The sequence below is a fragment of the Abramis brama genome (assembly GCF_963993115.1).
Source record: "Abramis brama genome assembly, chromosome: 2".
In the NCBI taxonomy this organism is placed as follows: Eukaryota; Metazoa; Chordata; class Actinopteri; order Cypriniformes; family Leuciscidae; genus Abramis; species Abramis brama.
This window is the reverse complement of record NC_139964.1, coordinates 54,910,964-54,934,425: the sequence shown is the minus strand read 5'-3', so window position 1 is coordinate 54,934,425 and position 23,462 is coordinate 54,910,964. Positions and strand designations below refer to the sequence as shown.

At 38.4% G+C, this 23,462-nt stretch overlaps 1 protein-coding gene across 7 annotated transcripts in view; it reads right to left on the bottom strand.

Moving 5' to 3' along the window:
* Nucleotides 1-23,462, bottom strand: part of sorbs2a (sorbin and SH3 domain containing 2a) — a 72,622-nt gene that overhangs the window by 746 nt on the left and 48,414 nt on the right. For 5 of the 7 annotated variants that reach the window (XM_084104485.1, XM_084104488.1, XM_084104484.1 and 2 more), the window contains 17 exons: nucleotides 21,363-21,429; nucleotides 21,180-21,230; nucleotides 19,937-20,141; nucleotides 19,736-19,850; nucleotides 17,370-17,453; nucleotides 15,961-16,017; nucleotides 14,557-14,603; nucleotides 13,767-13,942; nucleotides 11,299-12,981; nucleotides 10,433-10,494; nucleotides 10,067-10,164; nucleotides 9,323-9,437; nucleotides 9,100-9,228; nucleotides 8,822-8,992; nucleotides 2,468-2,505; nucleotides 2,264-2,370; nucleotides 1-1,217 (listed from right to left, as the gene is read on the bottom strand). The exon at nucleotides 1-1,217 is cut by the window's left edge and continues 746 nt beyond it. In XM_084104485.1, coding sequence (XP_083960611.1) covers nucleotides 1,156-1,217; nucleotides 2,264-2,370; nucleotides 2,468-2,505; nucleotides 8,822-8,992; nucleotides 9,100-9,228; nucleotides 9,323-9,437; nucleotides 10,067-10,164; nucleotides 10,433-10,494; nucleotides 11,299-12,981; nucleotides 13,767-13,942; nucleotides 14,557-14,603; nucleotides 15,961-16,017; nucleotides 17,370-17,453; nucleotides 19,736-19,850; nucleotides 19,937-20,141; nucleotides 21,180-21,230; nucleotides 21,363-21,429 — 3,267 coding nt within the window. In that variant the 3' untranslated portion in view covers nucleotides 1-1,155. The remainder of the gene's footprint in view (nucleotides 1,218-2,263; nucleotides 2,371-2,467; nucleotides 2,506-8,821; nucleotides 8,993-9,099; nucleotides 9,229-9,322; nucleotides 9,438-10,066; nucleotides 10,165-10,432; nucleotides 10,495-11,298; nucleotides 12,982-13,766; nucleotides 13,943-14,556; nucleotides 14,604-15,960; nucleotides 16,018-17,369; nucleotides 17,454-19,735; nucleotides 19,851-19,936; nucleotides 20,142-21,179; nucleotides 21,231-21,362; nucleotides 21,430-23,462) is intronic. The other 2 variants (XM_084104483.1, XM_084104486.1) reach the window with 2 other exon arrangements.

Sequence of the window (23,462 nt, the reverse complement as noted above, 5' to 3'; positions counted from 1 at the left end):
TGAGAAATTACCTTTTAGATAAATTAGTTAATTCAGGTTAACAAATGAAAAAAAAAAATGAAAAAATTGGAAAACAAATTTAACATCATAACAGGCTCTACTAACTTGTTATTGTAACATTGTTGCCATTCATTACTAAAACCAGCAATGATTTAATCTTGATTTACATGTTTGTTTTTTACTGTATGAAAGTCAGGTGGTTCACTAACACCTGGTTTACTATTCTAAAACTCAGTCCATTCAAAAAATTCTCAAGTAAACATTAGAAAACATGTTCATTACTCAAATATTTGTTACCAAATTCCATAAAAGCATATTTCCTTTCCAGAATGTCAATGCACTTTCTTTTTAAAGACAACTTATACAAATACCCACAATGCACTGATAATTATACAAACATTATCCTATATGAATGATTGCCACTTAAACAATAGCAACATTTCTCCATGAGAGTTATTTTGTAATTCTGTATGGCAAAAGTAGGGGTGAATTCAGGATGATTGGGACATTTTTTGCCATTGAGAAGACTTGGAAAAAGTGAATTCACCCCATAGTTAACTATACAATTAATGGTTAAAAACACATCTGTTTCTATCACTTCCTTATTTTGGCCACACAAGGGGAATGAACAATTTTATAATTGTCCATGACATCACCTGTAACTAATTTTAATGAAACTATACATCCTCATCTCATCTATAACCAGTGGTCTCTATATTGCTATAAACCGTGCACTGTTTATTACACTACACACAGATATACACACACACACACACTCAGTTTAACACTGATGCCTGAGGTTTCTCCTCAGTACCATTTATACTGTTCTACTGACCTCACTCAATACCATGCTACCTGAATCCTCACCGTACTAACTTTACCACGTCCTGGAAAATAACAAAATGTCAAAATAGCAAAATAGCAGATAAAGGAACAGTGAGGAGATTGTGTGATGGCACAAAAAAGAAATGCTCAAAGTGAAATTAATTTCAGTGGTTTGTCTGTGCAGAAATGGCAGAGCTAAAAATGTTGTGTTTGTGAACACACTCGCACATAAAGACACACACGCACACACTTTCTCAAAGGTGAGGTGCCTCATTGGCCCTACACAGTAGGCACTGGAGTGGCTGTATTTGTGCCATTGTTTCCTCTTTGTTAAAGCGTTTTAACATAGTTTCCTGGGAACGTTCCGAATAACCTGGTTCTACGAGAGGTACCTGAAAACAAAGACACAGAAAAAAGACGACTATTAGCAATACAATAAAATAACTTTCATGAACTTTCATTAACCAACATGATTATATATAGTCAAAACATGTCATTAAACTTGTTTTCATAATTACATTTACTCTGGAATTCTTGATTCTGATTGGTCAATCACATTATTTGGTCAAATATTTTTGTATAATGATTGTGTAACTAACTGACAACTGGCCAAAGTAATTGATTTCTTACATACCTAGCGGTGCAGTTAAAATAAAATAACTTCAACTCAAATAATTAATTTGTTTATTTATTTAGTAATAACACTAGCTCTGAAATAACAGGGTTCGTACAGATACTGTAAAATCTAATTCCAGGACTTTCGAGGACTTTTCAATCACTACTTTTTTTTTTTTTTCAAGGACTGATTTTTTTCTCCCATGAATATATGATTGACTTGAAGAATAAAAGCTGTACTTGGATATTTAAATGAGCAATATCATGCTCATGGCCAGGCGAAATGCCTCTATATCTATATAAGACGGGCTGCAACGTTAATTTTGTGTGAAAAGATTGTTTTATCAATAAAATAAAAATAAAAAAAATTCCCATATATTGTCTTTCAATAACTCAAGCACTTTTCAAGTACTTCTTCATAAAAATGGCTGTTTTCAAGGGTTTTCCAGGACTTAAATTTCAAAAAGTCAAATTCAAGTAAAACCCTTTAGTATATCAAGTTTGGTGTCAATAAGATGTTTTTTTTTTTAAAAAGAACTCTTATATGCTCACCAAGGTTGCATTTATTTGAAAACAGTAATATTGTGAAATATTATTACAATTTAAAATAACTATTTGAATATATTTTAAAAGTATTCATTCCTGTGATAGCAAAGCTGAAAACAGTTGTGTGGCTTAATATTTTTTGTGAAAACCTTGATAATTTTTTTTTTCCGGGATTCTTTTATGAATATAAAGTTCAACAGAAAAGCATTCAAGCAAGTCTTATTAATGAAAATGATATACCATTTGCAGAGGTGCTGTAGCTTTATAAAAGACATACCCACAAACCAGCCATCGTCACATTTCTCTATGACATCAACAACGTCTCCCTCCTTCAGCTCCAGCTCATCCTCATTACGAGGCACATAGTTGTAGACAGCTTGGAAGCTTGAGCAACATTAAAATAACGTTTTTAAAATGTGCTGTTTACGGTTGGACGGTGATTAAACAAAACAACACAGACAGTGTCAAAAACGGTACTTACGGGTCACCGCCTGCATTCTGGGAATCCTGCATCATTTTCTGAGAGACAGAGAAAAAAAGTGGAAAGGGTCACTATAGTGTGCATGTAACACTTTAACGCGTCAGAATATCATGCCAAATCCAGGCACATGATGTCATTCTATGAGTCTTCATCGTCATCACATAACCTGTTGTTACAATACACACATAGAGAAAATCCACCCATGATGCGGCCAGAGGACTATAAAAGAGATTAGAAAGGACTTAATTTCCCAGTCTGCACTGGTGCTAGTGTCACAGCACACTCCATCCTACCCTTCGTGCTCTACTGGGTGATAAACAGGGAGATAAACAGCGCCTCCTGGTGGAAATGGGGCTACGTGGTGGTTTACCCTCAACCACCACTTCCTGCCTATAAACTGTCTGCAAGAATCAAATGCAAGGCAACCAATAAGAGATCAGCATTCTCATACAAAATCCATTGCTGGTATTGAGATTAAGACCATGAATGAGGTTATAAATAATGCTGTGTTAATTCCATTTCAGTTTTAGTAGTGATTCCAAAATCTTGAATTATTAGGGATTTGATAAGTACAGTCCAACTTTGGGCAAGTAAGAGACACAGACATGCAAAAACACACCTGTCTCACTTGCACTATTGACCTTAGACACCGTATTTAAAATAACGGAATGAGGAATATTTAGTTTGTCGATCATTCAACCAACAAAACTATTGAAAACAAATTTCCAGTGAACAAAAAATGGAGAAAGAATGTATTGGACCCCATGTCAATAAAAACCCATTTGTTATTTTCTGATGTAGAACATGTTATTATATATATATATTTTTTTAAGAATTTTTATGCAGCTCTTGCAAAAAAAAAAAAAAAAAAAAAAAACAGGTCTTGGTAACTACTGGCTGTTAAGCTAAAAATAAGGACAGGTATATTAAAAATCTGGCTGACATTATTTTCACGTTATGGCTGATTATTGATAAAATGCTGATATTAAAATTATATACTATTTTGTTTAAATTAAAAAGAAGCACTAAGACAATTTAGGCATTGCAATGGATATTCATTTTGAGATTTTATTAAAGGTCCCGTATTATGCCCCTTTTCACAAGATGTAAAATAAGTCTCTGATGTCCCCAGAGTGTGTATGTCAAGCGGGAAGGAAGTCGACCGGAAGTTGAAGCCGGCCGCGTGCCACCATCTTGTAGCAGAACTTCACCTGTTGTTAGCATCCCATTGACTCCCATTCATTTTGGCGTCACTTTGACAGCGAATAACTTTACATCTGAGGCGTTTGAAGACTCCATTTGTCCATTATTTATTTCTAAAGAAACACGACAATGTATAAAATGCTCCATTACCTTGTAGCTTATGTTATGGCCCCGTAGAAGCAGTTTTTGTAAAAGTAGGCTAACGATTGCGTCATAACCACGCAACTCTCTGTCGCACAGTAGAGAGATTACCGTATGGACGGGAGGAGAAGCTCGCGGGCAATCAGGGGGACGTGGAGGCAAAATGACAAAATAATTAATCAGAATACCTAGCAAAAGTTGCTCCTGCTCCTAGCTCATGGACAGCTCCTACTCACACTCTCCGTCTCTGCAAGATTCGGAAGGGAATGATTCAGATTTCTCTTGGCACAGCTACTAGAAGACAGACGGGTTGCTCACGTGGTCCGTGTAACGCTTTGCTTGGTTTGAGTCTGCGCGTCAGGAAAGGAAGTGCTAAGAAATCGCTAAAAATGGGCTTCACTTGTCTCAATTGAGATCCAATGAGATGGCTCTGTCCACTTCTTATACTGTCTATGGTGTATGTGAAGTTTTAGCTCAAAATACCCAACAGATCATTTTTTACAGCATGTTTAGTGTGTTCCCTTTAAATGCAAATAAGCTGTTGCTGGACGGCACAGGGGCCGGAGCTTCATGAGCTCGCGCTCAGTCTCTCAGGACAATTTCATCTCACGGAATGATGATAATATCAGAAACTCTCAGTAACGGTGTTCATTTCGAGTCGGACAATAATGCCTACAGAGTCAGAGTGCTGTATAGAGATGGAACAGGTATAGTTTAGTAGTTTAATTACGGTTATTATAACGTATTTGTATCTGCTTGTATGTATCCATTATTTATTAATAGCCTACAAGTCTGCTGTTTCGGACCAGGTCCGAATGATGATCAAACATATACTGATGAGTTTAATAAAGTTTATTGTACATCACACAAAAGATGAAACGTCAGTTTTACTTAAGAAAATCACCGTAAGAGCTGAGTAAACACAGTAAGTTATAAGAAGTGCGCAAGTAGGCTACATAAACGAATTTCGGTAGAGTTGAGGGAGCATTTTCTTTAAAAACAAAATAATTCCACCTCGTCTTCAGTGGCTGCATCAGATTTCGGGAGTAAATAGAGAGTGCTATGTGGACTAATACATCCAGCCACACAACACCTATAACGCTTGGGAGACATTCTCGTCAGTGCAGCAGCTGTGAACTCGATCAGGGCGGGTCTATGTTGAAACGGCAGTGTCTGTCAACACTCGTGGGCGGGGCCTGTGCTTAGTGACGTCACTAAAACAGCATTCTGAAAACAGGTCGTTGGGAGACACTGCTGATGATTTATGGGGATTAATAAAAAAGGAGTGAGTGGATTTTTATCACTATTGGCTGGTTGTGTACACACACTGCCAACACACATTTATGTCCAAACAGCATGCAAAAGTGAATTTTGCATAATAGGGGACCTTTAATTAATTTAACATAAGATTAAATGAATTTGTTTAATTTGTAATATAAATGTAAAAATAGGGGCATGCACAATTAAATATCCAATATCGGTCAATACAAAAACAAAAAAAATCCACTAAAAAAATAAGTCTCTAAAAACTGTTGATAACCGATATAGTGATTTATTTTAAATAACTACAGAAAACACCATAAAGGCACAAAAGTGGTCCATATGTTCTTGCTTGGCCCTGGTCACAATGAACTGTGTGGCAAGAGCAGCTTGTGATATTTCTATTGCAGGTTTGGAACAATATGAGTGTGTATACATAATGACAAAATTTGTAATTTGGGGGTGAACTAGCCCTTTAAGACATTACTTCTAACCCTTAAAGTCAACATGAAATCAAAATTGACAATTCTTATTTTTTTTTATGGAATATTGCGGTATTTATTATAAATGATTTATCCGTGTACATCTTTATTAAATTTAATTCCCGTGCCCTCGTAATTTTAAATCAAAATAACTTCCCCTCCCTCTCACAACATCTCTTCTCTGATGGGCTGGACAACCTGTCACTCACATGAGATCACAACAAGAGAGAACAACAACGATCCAATCAGTTTCTGATGGACAAAATCAAGTTCCGTCCTAAATTTTTATTTTTTTTGAGAAGCCATTTCACTTATACCACAATAGGGAAGAAAAGACTATCATGAAGTCTTGTCATTTGTATTAAATTAATATGTTTCTATTGCTCACATATTTACATAGCCTGTTTTTTTTTTACAAAAACATGTTTTTTTTCTGAAGGTTCGGGGTTCATATCCACAAATTAAATGACTATTAATGTTTGCTTAATGTCAAAAAAACACACGTGCATGCACCACACGTCACCCCTGAAACCACTGTTTTGTACATTCTTTTTACCTTAATCTTAGGAGACCGAGGCTGTGAACGTGGGGAGAGAGGAGAAATAGATGTAGAGGATGGGGGGATGGATGGTGAGGGCTGAGTGGAGACTACAGGTACAGAGGAGGGAGGATGTGAGGAAAGGAGTGTAGGAGAACTGGGAGGAGAAGGTGGAATTTCAGGAGATGGGATGTGGTCTGAAGAAGATGGAGGAGGAGAAGGAGTGGAGGGTGGCGAGGCTGGAATAGTTGGCAGAAGAGGCTGGCAGGAGGAATAAAGAGGTGGATGGAAAGAAGGAATAGGAGATGAAGGAGGAGATGGCGGGATTGGCGAGAAATGAGGAGAGGATGGAGGAGAAGGAGAGTGGGAGGAAGAGATATTTGAGAAAATGGAAGTGGAAGTAGGAGAGGATAGCTGAGGAACAACAGAAGAAAGAAGGGGTTGCGGAAATGAGGGAGGAAGAGAAGGAGGTGAAATGTGTTGATAATTAGAAGGTAAAGAAGAAGCCGAAGAAGGAGAAATATTGAGAGTCGCTGAAGGGGGAGGAGGAAGAGGGATTGGGGAGTTTGGAGGAGACAGCGGAGGAGAAGGAGGAGTGGAGAGAGAGGGAGGGAGAGGAGAGTCCGAAGGGGAAGAAACAACTGAGGTTTGGAGGATAGAGGTGGAATAGGGCACCAAAGGAAGAGGTGAAGAAATAGAACATTGATAAGGTTTGAAAGAAGATGGTGGATAACAGTGAACAGCAGAGGCAGATGAGTCAATGTGTGGAGGAGAAAAGCTAGTGGAGGACAGAGTAAGGGAGGAATTAGGGGTGGGGGAGGAGGAGAAGGGGAGAGATGGAGTGATGGAGGAGTCAGCCTGGCAAAGAGAAGGACAAAGCTGAAACTACTGAAGTGAACTACTTTTTACAACTGTAAGCCTGACTGTCAAAATTTCACACAAAACTAGTGTGACAAAGACTATTTAAAGGGGCCATATCATGGAAAACGGGACATTCCTTGAAATATAATTAAAGTAGACTATACATTTCTATTCAGAAATATTGCCATGTAACCTTCAATGTTTACTTATCTACACCTATTCAGTATCCAGAAGTTTAGCACGTCCAGTTATGGCAAAGTAATAAGGATAACGCAGGATTGGTGAATCTGATGATACCACTCAGGAAACTGGGCATATCTTCATAAATCTTTTTTCCAACGGATTCTGACAGAAAAGCCACAACCCATAAATGCTAAATACCTATAACAAGAACTATAATCATTCTAATTCTATGAGAAAAGGGAAGTCCACACCACAACTAATGGCTCATGTGAACGATAACATTGGAATCACTTTCAGAATGTGTTTTTTTAACTGATAAACAATAAAAAATTTGACTGCCAATCAGAATCCACTTCACTTTAAAATGTTAGAGCATTTAAAGTGGCAGACAACAATAACTACAGCGCACACTTATAATATAACAGAAAGTTATCGTCTGAGGGTGTGTGGATGCTAGTTAACGTTATAGTTATCTTTATAGTTGTGGTTCTTGGTGTGAAGAGGCTATTAAGGTTCAGATGCAAAACCAATCTAAGAAACACTGAAAAACACTATACATAAAGACTTCGGGTAATTATTTTTTTTTTTTACAAACATGTTGGATATGGCCCCTTTAATTTAGTCAAAGAACATGCAAATAATAAGATTTTTTTTCAGAATTGACAAAAAAATACCATTGAACTTAAGGTTTAAGTGTTTTTTTACACTCGACACACAACCAGACTATCATGCTTCTGTCACACAGCATGTTGCACCTCTTTTTTTGAAACAGCCTCCAAGGCTGATCTGCTGATTGTTTCATCATCCTCTTCCTGTATGTACAATTCCGGAAGCTCCTCCCATTTTAGCGCAGCTACTGGACTGTAAAAATCTGTTTTCTCATTCAAAATGACTGACAGCAGCTCCTCAGCCTTTTTCTCAAAGATATCATGATGTTGATCAAGTTTATTTTCTGATTTGTGACTTGAACTGATGGACATTGGCCTGTCAGGTAATACATCTTGAATAGCTATGTTTTTCGATCGATTGGCCAATCTGCATTTAAGTTCATTATGGAGTTGATTTTTTAGAAACGTCGACATAAGCTCACCATATGGATCAGGTTCGCTTATTGGCCTAGATGGGTCATAGTTTTGTTTCAAGCTGTGCTCCTTTACATACATATCTTCTAAGAGCTTTTTGCCATCATGCTCCTTTCGTTTAGTTCTTAACAGCTGTTGATTATAGTCTGTGATCCATTTCATGGGTAAACTGAAAGTTTCTTTTACATCTATGTCTGTTGGTTTATCTCTGTAGAGAAGTTCATGGGAAACATTTGAGGACTCTGAAGGGATTGGTCCATGGCTGAAAAAAGGGGAGGAAAGGTTTTGTGGTGGGGTCAACCTTTGCACAAGTGGAGCAGGGGATTGGAGGCCTATGTATTGTAGGTGGCTGGGTAAGGGAGGAGGGGTGGGTGGCACAGGACTGCCACAGGAAGAGGTGGACACACCCAATGTGAGGGACAGCCATTCGCTAGTGACAGATTGAAGGTGTGTCCTAGTGACAGAATCAAGCCACAGGAAATGGGAGTCTGTATCGTGCTTGAGCAAGGAAGAAAGAAATCAGAAAGACTGGTTTATGAACTTATTGGTTTAAATAAGGACAGACTTTGTGGGTGTGATGGTCCAAAACTGGTCCAGGACTTACCTTCTGTGCCCTATGTGTGTGTGTGTCTCCTTGGTGACTGGGGCTCTTGGAAGGAGAGCCCTTGATCACATCGACATAGGACATAGGGAAAATGCCCTGTTTGTTTGAGCCAGGAATCTTTCCCTCGTACCAATTCTGATCCACCTTCCTTAGGAGGATCACTCGCTCCCCCTACAACAGCAAAAATGCATGCTTAAAATTAAGGCTAGGGTGAGTTAGTAAGTGCATATTTTAGAGCTTGAGAGATGGTAGGGTGTGTTATAGGTGTTTACACTTGCCTTTCTAAGAGAAAGCTCTACGTTAGTGTCAGCATTGAAGTTGTATCGTGCTATGGCCTCTCCCATATCTCGAACCTGAGCTGGAGGAGGAGGCCTGACAGGCTGCCTCCGCTCTGGAGATGCCACCTTCTGAAGGAGAGAATAAAAGATAGAAAGCAAGAGAGAATATGATTAAGTGTGTGTCAGGGTTTAGTTTAACTCAATAGGTTATACAGACACTGACCTCAACATAAGAGATGGGGAAAATCCCAATCCGACCTCTGTTTTCCCCCTCATACCAGTTACTGTCGATCTGTCTGATGATGTTGACTGCATCACCTTTCTTAAAGGAAAGTTCCCTGTAAATGCACACACATGTGCAGGCAAAATATGCATTACTTACATAGTAAGGATAATATGTTTATACCTATTTATTTATACATATTTGACACTGAATCTACCTTCTGTATCAGTCAGTTAAATCTCTACTTACTGATACAACAAATAACAAAAACCTTTCTGTGGTGCACAATGACAAATACCCCTGGGTGATCACAGGCAGGTGCATAGGACATACATATTTAGTCAAATTATATATATATATAAAAACTCTGTTATTTGCAAGCTGCGTAGTACTTATCTTTTTTGTTAAACAATGTATTTTGGTGATATGCAAATGTCAGGCTGAAATTCATGGGCCTTGAAATGCTCTAATGGTTTTATTAGCATGGATTTTCATGCAAGCTGACACTTTCATGCAATGACTGACAGCTCAGAGCTCAGTTGCGATGCAGAGACCAATTTGACTTTAGTATGCAGAAGCCAGAGAGCAATGCCACATAACAAAATGCAAAACAAAAGAAAGAACAAGTTTTGAATGGTGGGAGTAAAATTAAATGAATTTTCACAAAAAAGCTGGCACAGTCAATTTTGCAGATTCAAATTCAGTGAGATGCTTATAGTCTCAGAGTTTTATATATATACTCACTTGGCAGACTGAGCTTTAAAATCATAAATAGCCCTGGCAGACTGTTTCTGATGGAGGAGAGAAGACAATATAAGATAGGTCATCTGCTTAGAGGAGACCTACGAGGCAAGCAAAAAGACCATCAGCTATCCAACATATGCACGCCTAAACCATATTTTCTGAGACCTTATCCAAAATAAAGGTTACAAGATCATGGGATTTATGGCATAGCACAATAAGGATTCAGGATTTGCTTTGATTGGTTCCCATCACCATACATTTACTCTTTAATCAATTATGTTTTCCCTGCAGGTTTCAAATCATGGTTCTAATTAAATAAAAACTAGTTCATGTAAAAATAGATATGAGAGATGGCAACATTTCTACCTCTCTTTCTGGAGTGGGTCTTCTGCTTTGTGGTGTGAGACGTCCTGTATCAGAGCCCTGATCTGTGGAAGCACAGAGAAAAGGTCAACAGAAAGAAAACACACTTGTGTAGTGTCCATGGTGGCACCACATGCATTCTAGTGCTGTCAAAAGGAAAATGAGACAATTAAAAAATGTACAAATATTTATTTCACATTTGGGGTCAAACAAAAAGTAAGGGATGATCTGGAACAGCACAATATGACATAAAAACTTAACATAGAAAGTGCATAAAATTGGAAACAAAAAAGCGGCTTAACAAGAGTATTCCATACATCAGCAAATAAAAATAAAAACAAAACAATGACGGGCAAGGGCACAAAATCAAATCATAAAATTAAGCTCAGTAAACACACCATGCATATACTAGCCAGACATGAATTGCACCATGAACTGCTAATACTTCTTTTCCACTTGTATTATTGCACATAAACAGTATGAACTGCAGGGATGAGACAGGCTTAAAGAGAAACAACACTGTTAAATTCTCCATGCATTCATAATTGGAGTTTTTGTGTTAGCATTAAAGCTAACTGTTAGCAAATGTACTAAACAAGTACAAAATATTGACTATTGTCTAATCAAATTTGTTTTAGAATGAGAAATGTCCCTCCTCCTAAAAATAAACCACTGGCAACCGAGTTACCTAAAACATTCACGTCAGACACTAGGTGCCATGCTGAAGAAGCATGCTGATTATGTAGAAAAGAAGTGAAAGCGTTTGCATGTTTTTGGTTGGTAACATCTGAGGTATAGTAATGACGTGAGGATTCTGCAATAATGATACGGAAGGATAAAAAAAGATAAAGATAGAGAACTAGCTGCACCTGAGTAGCAGTGCACATTAGCATTAACATTATGCTGGTTGTTGTTGGAGGCGTCTGCATGGTGTTGCTGCTGGTAGGAGGCACATTGGTGGGCTCCATGGTAAGGCTGGTGGACGTGGGGCAAGGAGGGGGAGCCGGACCCTCTTTGAGCCCGCAAGGAGGAGCTACGCTTGGGCACGTCTGGTAGCAACTCTTCCAATAACCGCCGTAATATGCTATCATCTGGCATCCTTGCTGGTCCTTGCCCCTTTTCCGCTCTTATGTGGTCATAAATGTCCTGCAAAGCAGCATCTAAAGCCTCATAAATCGCAGTTTTGGATTTCGGCCGTCCGCTTCTGCAATGTCGTCGTTGGGTCGGCGGGGAGCCTCGTTTCCGGCGGAAAGGCACAGGGCTGACCAGGAAGGCCAGTTTGGAAAGGCCTGACTCACTGGGTGACTGTTGGGCTTGTGGAGATGTAACAGCAGGGTGGGATTCCTGCCGAGCCCTTTCTTGTTGTCGCTCATGTTTTAGCATGGTGGTGAAACGTGTATAGGATGCCGGACAACGACCCTTACAGGAGCTGATGAGGTGGCGGTGTTGGTAACCTTGACTCTGACCCACACTCTGGTGCATGTGATGGTGGCGGTGGTGATGGTGTCCATGGTGATGGTGTCCATGATGGTGATGTTGCCCAGAACTGTAGAAGCTCTCCGATGAGGTGAGCGAGCAATGATCCAGGTCGCTCTCACTACAAAGTGAAGACCCTTCTATGTGGATGTCGCTCATTTCGGAGGCACAGGCGTCCTGTTCACTGTCAGAGTAGTCTTGATGCTGCCTCTGGTTCGTCCCATGAATTGGCACCAGGCTATTGCTTTCTGGTCCCAGTCTTGGCTGTCCCTCAGGGGGACTTCGAGACCTTACTGGAGGATCTTCCTCCTCCAAAAGTGATTCAACAGAAAAGCGTCTTTTTGGACAGCTGCTGGCCCTCGAGGACCCTGGTGTGGTGGTGCCCGAAGGGGCATTTTCATCACCAAGGTCTGGCATGGACTTTGATTTCTGGATCAGCTGTTCATATTCCGATATACGGTTTGGGACCATGTGTTGTGGCACCTCATGACCAAAAGGTGCCCATCCATGGAGGTTGTGCCTCTGTTGTTGCTGTAGTCGTTCCAACTCCAGGATTCGTGCACGTACAGACCGAATCACCTCTGACGGCAACAGTTGCTCACGGTCTATGTGGTGCATCTTCTTGTAGAGCTGAAGGAAACCTGGAGCATCATGTGCCATCTTACGCCGGTGATGTCGGCGCCCCCTGGGAGATGAGGTAAGACTTTTTACTTGAGGCTTCTGTGGAGCGTCTTCATCGAGCAACGAACCAGCACTTTCCGAGCGAGTGGTAGTCACAGAAGTGGATGCTCTCCCGTCACTACTAGCACCATGTCCATCAGACAACAAGTCATCACAGCTGCGTGATTTGAGCCGTGGTGATGTAGGTGTCATGGCAGATTCATCATCAACGCTACTCCAAGTCTCTGCAGCTTCATGTTGGCCTGTCTGCCAACCGTTCTTGAAGCAGATGGAACGCTTGGAGCCACGCCAGGTTGGTGTGGAGATAGTGAGGGAGTCTGAGGAGAGATGAGAGGAAGGATTCTCCATACCTGGAGAGCTCATACAGGAGGAGAGTGACTCACTAGCGTCTCCAGCTGTGAATTAAAATAACATCCAATGCAGCATGACAAAGAGGAGACAGGAAAGCTGGTTAGTTAGTTCAGCAGACAGAGATTGATAAAGCGAGAGAAAACAGGTATAAGTGAGAAAGTGTCAGTATAGTTATATGAGAAAGAGGACAACATGCAGTCTCATGTAATTATGATCTTCTACAAAGATTCCAACATTTTACAGACTAGGTCTATCTAACCACAAAAGTGACCATCTAATGACAGAACAAGAGAAAGGAGTATTTTCGAATTTTTTTACATAAATCAAACAAAAAATACATTAGGAATTTGTTTATAAATTATTCAACCAAGAAATTGTAATGGAACAAATCCATCAAACAGTTATTTTGCTGAAAAAAATGTTGCAATAATTTAATATCCCATGAAGGCCCGGGTATAATTCATTTTCAGCGTTCCGCTCTGTCTCGTGCACAGTTGAGAGCACGAGCCTTTCAAAGTAGACTCCTTTGACCGTGTGTGTGGAAAGACACAATGGCGCGTGCGCACATCTAGTGGACTTTGTTTTCAAGTGCTCAAGTCACTTGCATATGTGCTGTTGTACACGCACTGTCCGCACGGTCACACAAATTAGGACGGTGTGCGCAGACATCCGCAGACCCTCCTGATGATGATAATTACGTCACACAGACAGTGCGCGGACCGTCGCAGAACGTAGACGGCAGAAGTATACTTTGGGCTTAAGGCATTGATGCATGATCAACAAGATTCGATCAGTCTAACACCTTCTATTCGCATGTGTCGGAAATTACCTTTGGCTCTGGATGGTGAGGAGGGGGAGGAACGTATGGTGGGCTTCTTCAATGTCTGTGCTTTATGGGAATCCAGAGGGCGGGAAGATACTTGACTGGCATTCTGCTCACTTCCTGTGTTGGCTTGAGTGACAGATGGTTCTGACTTTCGCCTTTTCCTGTAGTCACTTGCAGAACTGAAATTCAAAGATCAAAAATTACACTAAACTTGTTACATATTATATATGTAAACAAGATTACAGAGAAATAATTTATTCTTATGCCTAAAAAATTCATAATTAAGGGAATAACTGTAATTTTAATGATTCTGCATAAACCAAACGAATAAACTGTTTATGCTATTTTGAAAAATTTAAACACCACCCAGAATTAGTCAGCAAGTGGACAACATACTCTAGTACAAATATTGACGATGACAGTCTGATTACAGGGTTTTCTATGCATTAAACAGTTCTAAAAAAGGGTTCTCATATCATGTACATAGAGTATATATATGTACATAGATGCCATATGAACGACAGCATGTGTTATGATCAGAGAGCAGTAGGAGGTATAAAGAATGCTTAATACTCCAATGCACACACCATTATTGTATGTCGCATTCATATATACTGTACACACTAAGTGACTCAAATAAAGAGTGGCAGAGCTTTTAAAACATGATGAACAAATAAAATTAGCCAGAGGATGCTCAGTTTCTGTCCTCCAATGGATATCCAATAAGCATCTCTCTACGAAATGAAAGAACCTGAGTGAGAAAATAAGATATATGAATGAAAGGAGAGCTTACCTTGAAGGCCCATCAGGCTGTTCGGAAGGTGAGAGATAGAGGGATGACTGAAAGAGAGCAGACAATAAAAGGGAAGAGTGAGATCCATGGGAACAAAGAAGTGTAACGCACCCGTCCTGTGCCTCGCTCACAACCTTCCCCCCGCATGCGCAAAGAAAACGAAGACTGACAAGGGTTCCACATCTCTCTATCCCACCTTGAAGGACTGTGAAAATGAACTGTGACCTCCTGTAAGAATAAAAAAGGGGACAGGGCCCCACAGAAACCAGAGCCCAACAAAAGCCAGCAAACAAAGCAGTACAGATCCAGAGAGGCTGCACGTGGCACAAGGTCACAAGAAGCCCAGTCTATTATGTTATCCAAGATCGCCACGCCTCCTTTCCTTTGACACAGCCTGGGGTGAATTACAACAAATCTGAGCACAATACAGCAGTCTCTGCTGTTCATTCTGGCGTATCCATGCGACTTGGATCAGAGAAAAGAAAGGAAAGCAATTAATAACAGCTTTTTTAATACACCAATGCTGATCCAAAGCCAGATAGGAAAATAAATAAAAAGCCAAACCAAAGGCACATTGTGCATTTCAGTATTACTTGTGAGCATGTTACTCTTCTCAAACAACATATTTTGAAAGAAAAAAAGAAAGAAAAAAAAGAAAGAAAAACCTTACAACACAAACATTCTCTCATGCACATGAACACATTCATTCATCAGAGGAAATTCTAAGAAGACCCTGCAAATTTCCAAAGAAATTATAGGGATAGTTCACCCAAATAATTTACTCACCCTCATGTTGGTCTAAACCTGTGATTTACTTTCTTCTGTGGAATATAAATTAAGATACTTTAAGAACTATTGTTCATACAATGGCAGTCAATCATCACCAAAACTGTTTGGTTACCAACATTTTTCCAAACATTCTTCTTTTTGGGTGAACTATCACTTTAAGACTAAAAACTTAAAACTGGGGGAAGAGGAAGTCAACCTTCAAATAAAATTCTAATAAAAAAAAGTTATGAAAAAGCATTTTAAACCACAAAATGCATATGTGAGTGTTACATTTTCTGCATATTTTTTTTACAAATTTTCAGTAGTGTTTTCATCTGAGAATGCCTCAATTAAAGTGACCTTTATCATGTTAACTAATTATTTCACATTTAATTTTACATTTGTTTTATTTGTATAGTTTACATAAGAATTCACATATGTGGGTCAAACTGATTTTCATTTGCCATCTGGAAAATAAATGATGGGGCAGGAGGAAAAGTGAAAGGAAATGAGAACGTTGAAGATATAGCTAATAGATGACAAAGCGAAAAGCAGAACAGCAAACTGTAGGACGAGCAAAGAAACAAGCAAAGGAAGGATGGATGGATGGATGGATGGACAGGAGTGTAGATTTACCTGTGCCACAGCATGTGTTGAGTAGTCAGGATTATAATCCAACCTCTTTTTAGGAGGCTGAATACCCCGCCACCCAAACGAACGAACAGCACATAGGTGAAGAGGTGAAGATGAGGTGGAGAAGCAGGTGCATCATGGGAAAAAGACACATGTGGAGAGAGTGAGAACGTTAGGACATGGAGAAACAGAGATCACACAAAACACGTAAACAAACAAAGGGTGAATATTAGTGTTTTTCTTTCGAAAATCGACTACAGTGCCCAAGCATGCTTCAACTACAGTACCTTACACACACTGACAATTGTGTGTACATATAATACACGCAACGATGAAACTACAAAAGGCTTCACACATATTTTGCTTGTTTACACATGGTGGCAGCAAACTCAACCAGTAAACAAGCCAGAAAGTGTGTTCTAGAAGCTGGAGGAACTGCGCATATCTCATTTATGAACATACAGTGGCCTCCAAAATATATGTACACTTGAGCTAATGTTTATGCATTTCATTGCATTAGATAAAATATAATAATGATAATACCTAAATACATTATTTTTGCAATGGCATTTGCAACTAGTGGATGTGCACTACCATTATACTTTAAAAAAAAGTTAATTTGGTTACATCCTAGTAGTATAGTGCATGCTCAAGTATATTACAGAACGCCAGGTTTTGAGTGTCTGAATACTTTTTACAATTTTGTACAGTTTATGTATTTTTTTAGCATTTAGAACTTCTTGATGTGATATTGTTCAGCTTGAAAAGTGCAAAGTTTATAAGTGGATTAAGTGTCCAAATCCTTTTTAGGGCCACTGTATTATCCACCATCTGTTCATCTTTCACATAAAAAGAGTTAGACATGTCAAGAGTGTTTTCTGCACAGGTTCTGCAGCTATAAGAGCTGTAAGCTGTATAATAAGAGCAGGTGTGTGATTCAGCAAACAGAGCCAAAGCAAAAACACAGTGTTTCACACTAAAAGTTAAAAGTGATTAAAAACGAATCAAATTCCTCTTAAAACAACACTGTACCCAATAAATAGAGCTCAAGTACAGACAATGTTGCTCTTTCGGTGAGTGTTTTGAGAACCGAGCGTGATAATTTACTTGTCTTGGGACACTGGCCTTGTGGTTTAACATCAGACATATGATGTCTGACCTGCTGCCTCTAGCATGCTAATTGTTATTGTGGTGATGTTAAATGCCATTTTACTGTTTTCAGTGTGCAAACACAGATTCCTTGGTCAAATAAGTGTTTTTAAAGCCACAAGTCAGAACTTTAACTACAACACACACACACACACACACACACACACATACACATACACACAGACGCTTGTCATGACACAACAGCATTTGTGCCGGATTAAAGCCTACAGCATGCCAACCTGCCGTACCCTCATTCAACTTACCGGCCGTCCAAACTCCAACTCGGAAAAGAATTTAAACCAAGGCTCGTTCTCTAAATCTATGTCATCTGGGTTTAAATCAAACGTCTGGAGCAAGAAGCAACGTGGAAGAATAGAGGTAAACAGAGAGGAAAACAATGAGAGGAAAAGAGAGATGCAATCAGCGTTAGGACCAAAATATGCTGCAAGGCATGGTGGGTAAAGAACAGAAGAGGATGATGCTGTGGGTCATCAACACATTTTCTTTCACACACAAAATATGCAACATCAAATCATAACAATACTTAGGGCGTAAAGGTATAGTCCACCACAAAAAAGAAAATTCTGTCATCATTTACTCACCCTCATGTCATTCCAAACCTGTGTGACTTACTTTCCTCTGTGCAACACAAAATAAAATATTTTGATGAATGTTGATAACCAAACAGTTTTGGTTCCCATCGACTTCCACTGTATGGACAAAAAAACAACGGAAGTCAATGGGAACCAAAGTTGTCATGTTTAGTTTAGTTGTCAACATTCCACAAAAGAAAGTAAGTCATTTGGAACGACATTAGGGTGAGTAAATGATGACAGACTTTTCATTATCGGTTGGAATTGTGCCTCTCAGTTCTGTCCAGAAGGGGGAGACATCATGCTTTTTCCTCTCTTCTCTCTCTCTAAAGTCTTTTTCTCTCATCCTCGAGCTATGTCAGAACATGCTGAGAAAGCTGCCCACTCGTTTTGCCACCTGGGACATCTCCCACTGCCACATCCACAGCATTTGTGCTGAGGGCAGTGCTGTGATTCAACCTCCTGACATTTCTATCCCATTGTTCCCTGTGAACCGAGCCGGTGGCTACAACTGCGCCGCTTTGTCTGACACCCTTCCAGCTCTTTACATCTGCAATGCAAAATAAAAGTTCAACTGCTCTCAAAGGAAGCATAGGGGAAAATCCTCAACTGAGCCATTTTGTTTGTGCCTTTGTTTTTTCTTTTACACAAATACAGTAGAAAGAAAGAGACATTATTAAGGGAAGAATGGGATTAGGACATGCTGTATTGCTGGCAAAATTCAAAGCTGCATCGTTCGCATGAATATCATGACTTAATGTTAACCACAGCACTATAGCTCCAAATGATTGTTTTTATTGCAAACCTTTACCAATATTTTACCTACTACATGAACTAAATACACAAAGGAAAAGAAAGCTTGCTACAGCACCACATTGCTCTTGATAAGCAAACTCATTGCTGATGGTCCAATATCTGGTCAAATAATCCATGAAAACCCAGCCTTAACACATGTCCAATCATCTGGCTGGAAAACTGCAGTTCGACATTGTAGGCTACTAAACAGTCAGGCCTGTGAGCGACAACTTTATAAAGGTGAATTCAAGCACAAACAATGAAAAAACCAATGAAATTGAGATTTTCCTCAATTTTTGCTTTGTGATTTATTTTTCATTATGTTTTTAAAAGAAGTCTTTCATGCTCACCAAGGCTGCATTTATATATATATATATATATATATATATATATAAAAATATATATATATATATATTTTTTTATATATATTTTAAAATGTAATTTTAATATAATAGGAAATACAATTTGAAATCTAAAAAAAAAATCGGATTAAAAAATTAACTTTTATAAAATTGTAAAATTATATATATAAAAAAATCAACATACAGAAATTAAAGGAAAAGTTACCTGAAAACTAAATTGTCCCAAATGATTAGTTCACTAAATTATACTTAAATCTAAATATTAATTTAATTTATTTCAAACAACATGTTGTAGAAAAATGTTTAGGATGTTAATTTTACACACTTAACAAAAAAATTGACAACAAAAGCACTATAAAAGTATCATAAAAGTGGTCCATATGATGTGTGCACTATATTTCAGTCTGAGGTTATGATAACTTTGAGGAACAGACCATTTTTTCCGTTATTCCGTTATTGTGAACATCCACATAAAAACCTGGTGGGACGCATCTTTAAATGTCATATTTGAATGTGCGTGTTTGTGTTCCACAGAAAAAAGAAAGTCATACAGGTCTAGAATGACATGGTGAGTAAATAATGACAAAATATGAATCTTCTACAGTTTCTGTGACACAAATTTGGCTTTACGCAGACTAAAAAAGATTTTCAAACGGCAAGTCTCTGCTGACAGAGCAATTTAATCCAGGACAAGGCCTAATCCGTGTAGGAGACTGACCCTGTATATTTGATTTTGTGATTAAATAGACTGGAACAGCACTGAATTACTCTAAAATGAAGGAGAATCCAAGAACAGAATTTCCTTTAGACCATGTTATGGGGATTTTTAAGCCAGTTTAAATTAAATGAATGAACAACAATCACTCTATGATCACTCACAGGCCTTTCTTGCTCGAGGATGGAGGATTTTCCAGGCTCATACTCAAAGATGCTCCGTGGTTCCGCCCGGTATTTACGCGTGTCCACTTTACGATCTGGAGGACCCCACTCATTTCTGCAGATAACAATGACAATAAGAACCAATCAGAGTGGTCAGGCACCTTTGAAACGGAGCTCATTGCATGAGTTTGGGTGTCTTACGGGTCGTGTGAAAACTCTCTCTCTCTGTCCATGTCCCGCGAGCGGAGCTGAAGGAGTGAGGGCATGGGAGGGGGTGGCGGGGGCACAGGTGACTGTGAGAGCTCCCGCTGGGTGGCACCGTCCGGCGTGTCTGAGGCATTTCTAGAGAGAGGCCGGTACGTGTGTGTTCGAGGGGGTGGGTGTGCATGGACAGGAGGGTAGTTGTCTAAGAAAGAGGCACGAATATCACAGTAATATGATAGATCAATATAACAAATGTATAGTGGCTACATTAGAGCAAAACATAAAATATATGAACGTACACTACTATTCAAAAGTTTGGGGGCAGATTTTTTTATGTTTTTAAAAGAAGTCTCTTATGCCAACACAAGTTACATGATCAAAAATACAGTAAAAACAGTAGTATTGTGAAATATGACTACAATTCAAAATACCTGTTTTATATTTTAATATATTTCAAAATGTAATTTATTCCTGTGATGGTAAAGCTGAATTTTCAGCAGCCATTACCTCCAGTCTCCAGTCACATGATCCTGAAGAAAACATTTTAATATTATGATTTGGTGCTCAAGAAACAGGATTTTTTCAGGATTTCAGGATTCAGGAAAGAACTGTTTATTTAAAAAATATTATGCAACATTTGAACGTTTTTACTGACAATTTTGATCAATGCATTCTTGGCTGAATAAAAGTGACAATTTCTTTCAAAAACACAAATCTTTCTGACCTCAAACTTTTAAAAGGTAGTGTATGTTATATGAGAAATTATTAAAAATAAAAATAAAAGGGGTTTATTTTAAAGAAATATCAGCAAATATCACAAAATAGCTTTTTAGGTTTAAAAAAACTAAATATATAATATTATAAAATAATATATTTATTGTTTAATAATATATTTATTGTACAATTTAAGACAAACAATACAGCAATTTGACACTTTCTAGATGCCAACTCTTTATTCTATTTTTAACATTTAACACGATTGTAACTCAAATTGAATGTCCATTTTTGTTAATGTGGTAGTTATGTACTGTATATGCATATAGAAAAAGAATTACATCTAAACAGTTATATTGTAAAATGTAATACCCTAAAAACAAAAACAAAAACACTTCTTATATGCAACGCAGAAACACAGACAGATGATTCAGACTTTTATAACACTATTACACATTTTCACAGATTTTAAGCAAGCAGATGGAAGATGGAAGTTTACATCAGCTCTTCAGATTTCAGATCTTACCATTGTTTATGACAGTATATGTTGCATTATATGTGTCTGCATAGTCATCGTCTGTTAAAACAGAATTACACAGTTAAGCAAAAAAAGCAAAAAAAAGTCTAAAAATACAGTATGCGTTTGTCAGTTTAAATGAATACTCCAGGATATGTTCTATTATCCTCCCACTCACTCCATCATACACACCTGCTTTGTGAACCATGTGAATCTGTTTGAACATGGTCTTGTACCAGTCCTTGGGTCTGTCCACAGTCTAAACAGAAGCACACACATACACACACACAGAAACGAGCAGCCTTGTCAGTTTGTTGGTTGAGCGCACAAAAAGCTAACAGCATTTGTCATTACCTGACAACCAACAAAATCACCAAAGCACAGAGAGAGAAACAGACAGGGAGTATCATAGTAACCTGCCAGCAAAGAGCCAGGAATGTTCTCTTCTGCTCACAAACACACACATTCACAGACAGTCTGAACTGCTGAGAGCTCAAAAGCATTCCTCTAACCACAATAAGAGGATCAAATGTCAAAACAACTCGGACACAAATCAAGAAAAATGCCCTCAAAACAGATCATTAACAGCTAATCGTTGTTTTAATCGTTGATCAGTGACAGTCAACAGATGTCATACTGTTTAAACTCTCCATGAAATCAAAATGGACAATTCTTATTTTTTATGGAATATTGCAGTATTTATTATAAATGATTTATCCGTGCACATCTTTCTTTCTTTGAAATTCTTGTGCCTTCATAATCTTTAATCAAAATAACTTCTCTTTCTTGCAGCAACATCTCTTCTCTTCTCTGATGATGTGTTTACTGGCATGGTAGGGGCAACCTACTCACATAAGATTATAGCAACAGCAAACAACAATGATCCAATGATCCTATCAATACCTGATGGAAAAAATCAGGTCCCACTCTACATTTTTTCTTGTTCAAGAAAACGTTTCACTCGGATATATGTTACAATAGGGGAAGAAAAGACTATTGCAACTTCCGTTTCATGCGACTTGAAAAAGAGGATGAGTGTTTGTTTTTGTTCTGTTACTAACCAGATGTGCTGTGATATTGCAACACATAATAAAAGATAACGTAAATCTCAGTTTTTGCACTAACCAACCACAACCGTGACAAGAACATTCTGTTGATTAATGGTGGAAAGTGCTGTGTACTCTAAACTCTAAACTCAACACTAAATTGATATAAACAGTTAAATAAACACAATTAATATGTAGTAACTTACATTTTAGAAAATATTGGCAGTTACTTTGGCAACAAAAATAGTACCAAACAAATTCAAAACAGACTCAACCACTCGCATCTCCGAGCAACAGTTGCTTCTCTCTTGAACGAATCAGTGATTTGAATGAATTGGTTCAATAAATGGTTCAATGACTCGCTCCTCAAGAGAGTCCTGATCATATCACATGCTGCAGTTCATTATGGACATTATGGAACTACTTGCAGAAGTCACATTTATTAACAATGTAATCAAAACAACAAACACGCAGGAGCACAAGCGAATCAGAGAGACTCAAGAGAACAGCAACCAACATAACATAGACGAGAACGGACAAATATCAACCAAAACTGAGTGCTATTTATACACAGATTAAGGCTATGTTCACCCTATCAGTTCAAATCCGATTATTTGTGTATCTGATTGGAATCTGATATAAATTATTGACTGTCCACACTGTGTATCGCAACTGTTCAGATCTGATTTGTTTATCGTTTTCCGAAATATCTGCATTGGTTTCTATGGCAATGATGTTGCATTGGTAGGCATAAGGCAAAAACAACAACAGCAATGTGGAGGGTTTTGCAATCCAGATGTTGTCTAGTAGGAGGCTGGTATGCACAGCTTTATTCTGTGCTGTCGTCTCTGCCTGTCTCAAAACGTCTTTATTGTAATGTCATTTTCTGCTTGACTGGATCAACAACACAACATTGTTTTATAGTGACTTTCAGCATGTTTCCTATACTGTAACAATGTCTAATATGTTTACATTTTACGTGACGTGAGAAAGTGACATAAACAACGCAAATTTTGATTAGAGTGGTCAGACTGAAATGGATTTACAGAAATGCAATTTGAATAGGATTTCAAACCACACATGAATGTAGCTCAAAAAAGAATTGTAAAAATCACATTTCATGATTTTTTTAGCTAAATATGATCGGATTCCAATCGGATATGCACAAAAATCAGATTTGAACTGACAGTCTGAACGAGGCTTAAGTGAACAGAGGGAACAGGTGAGGAGAATCAATTAACCAATT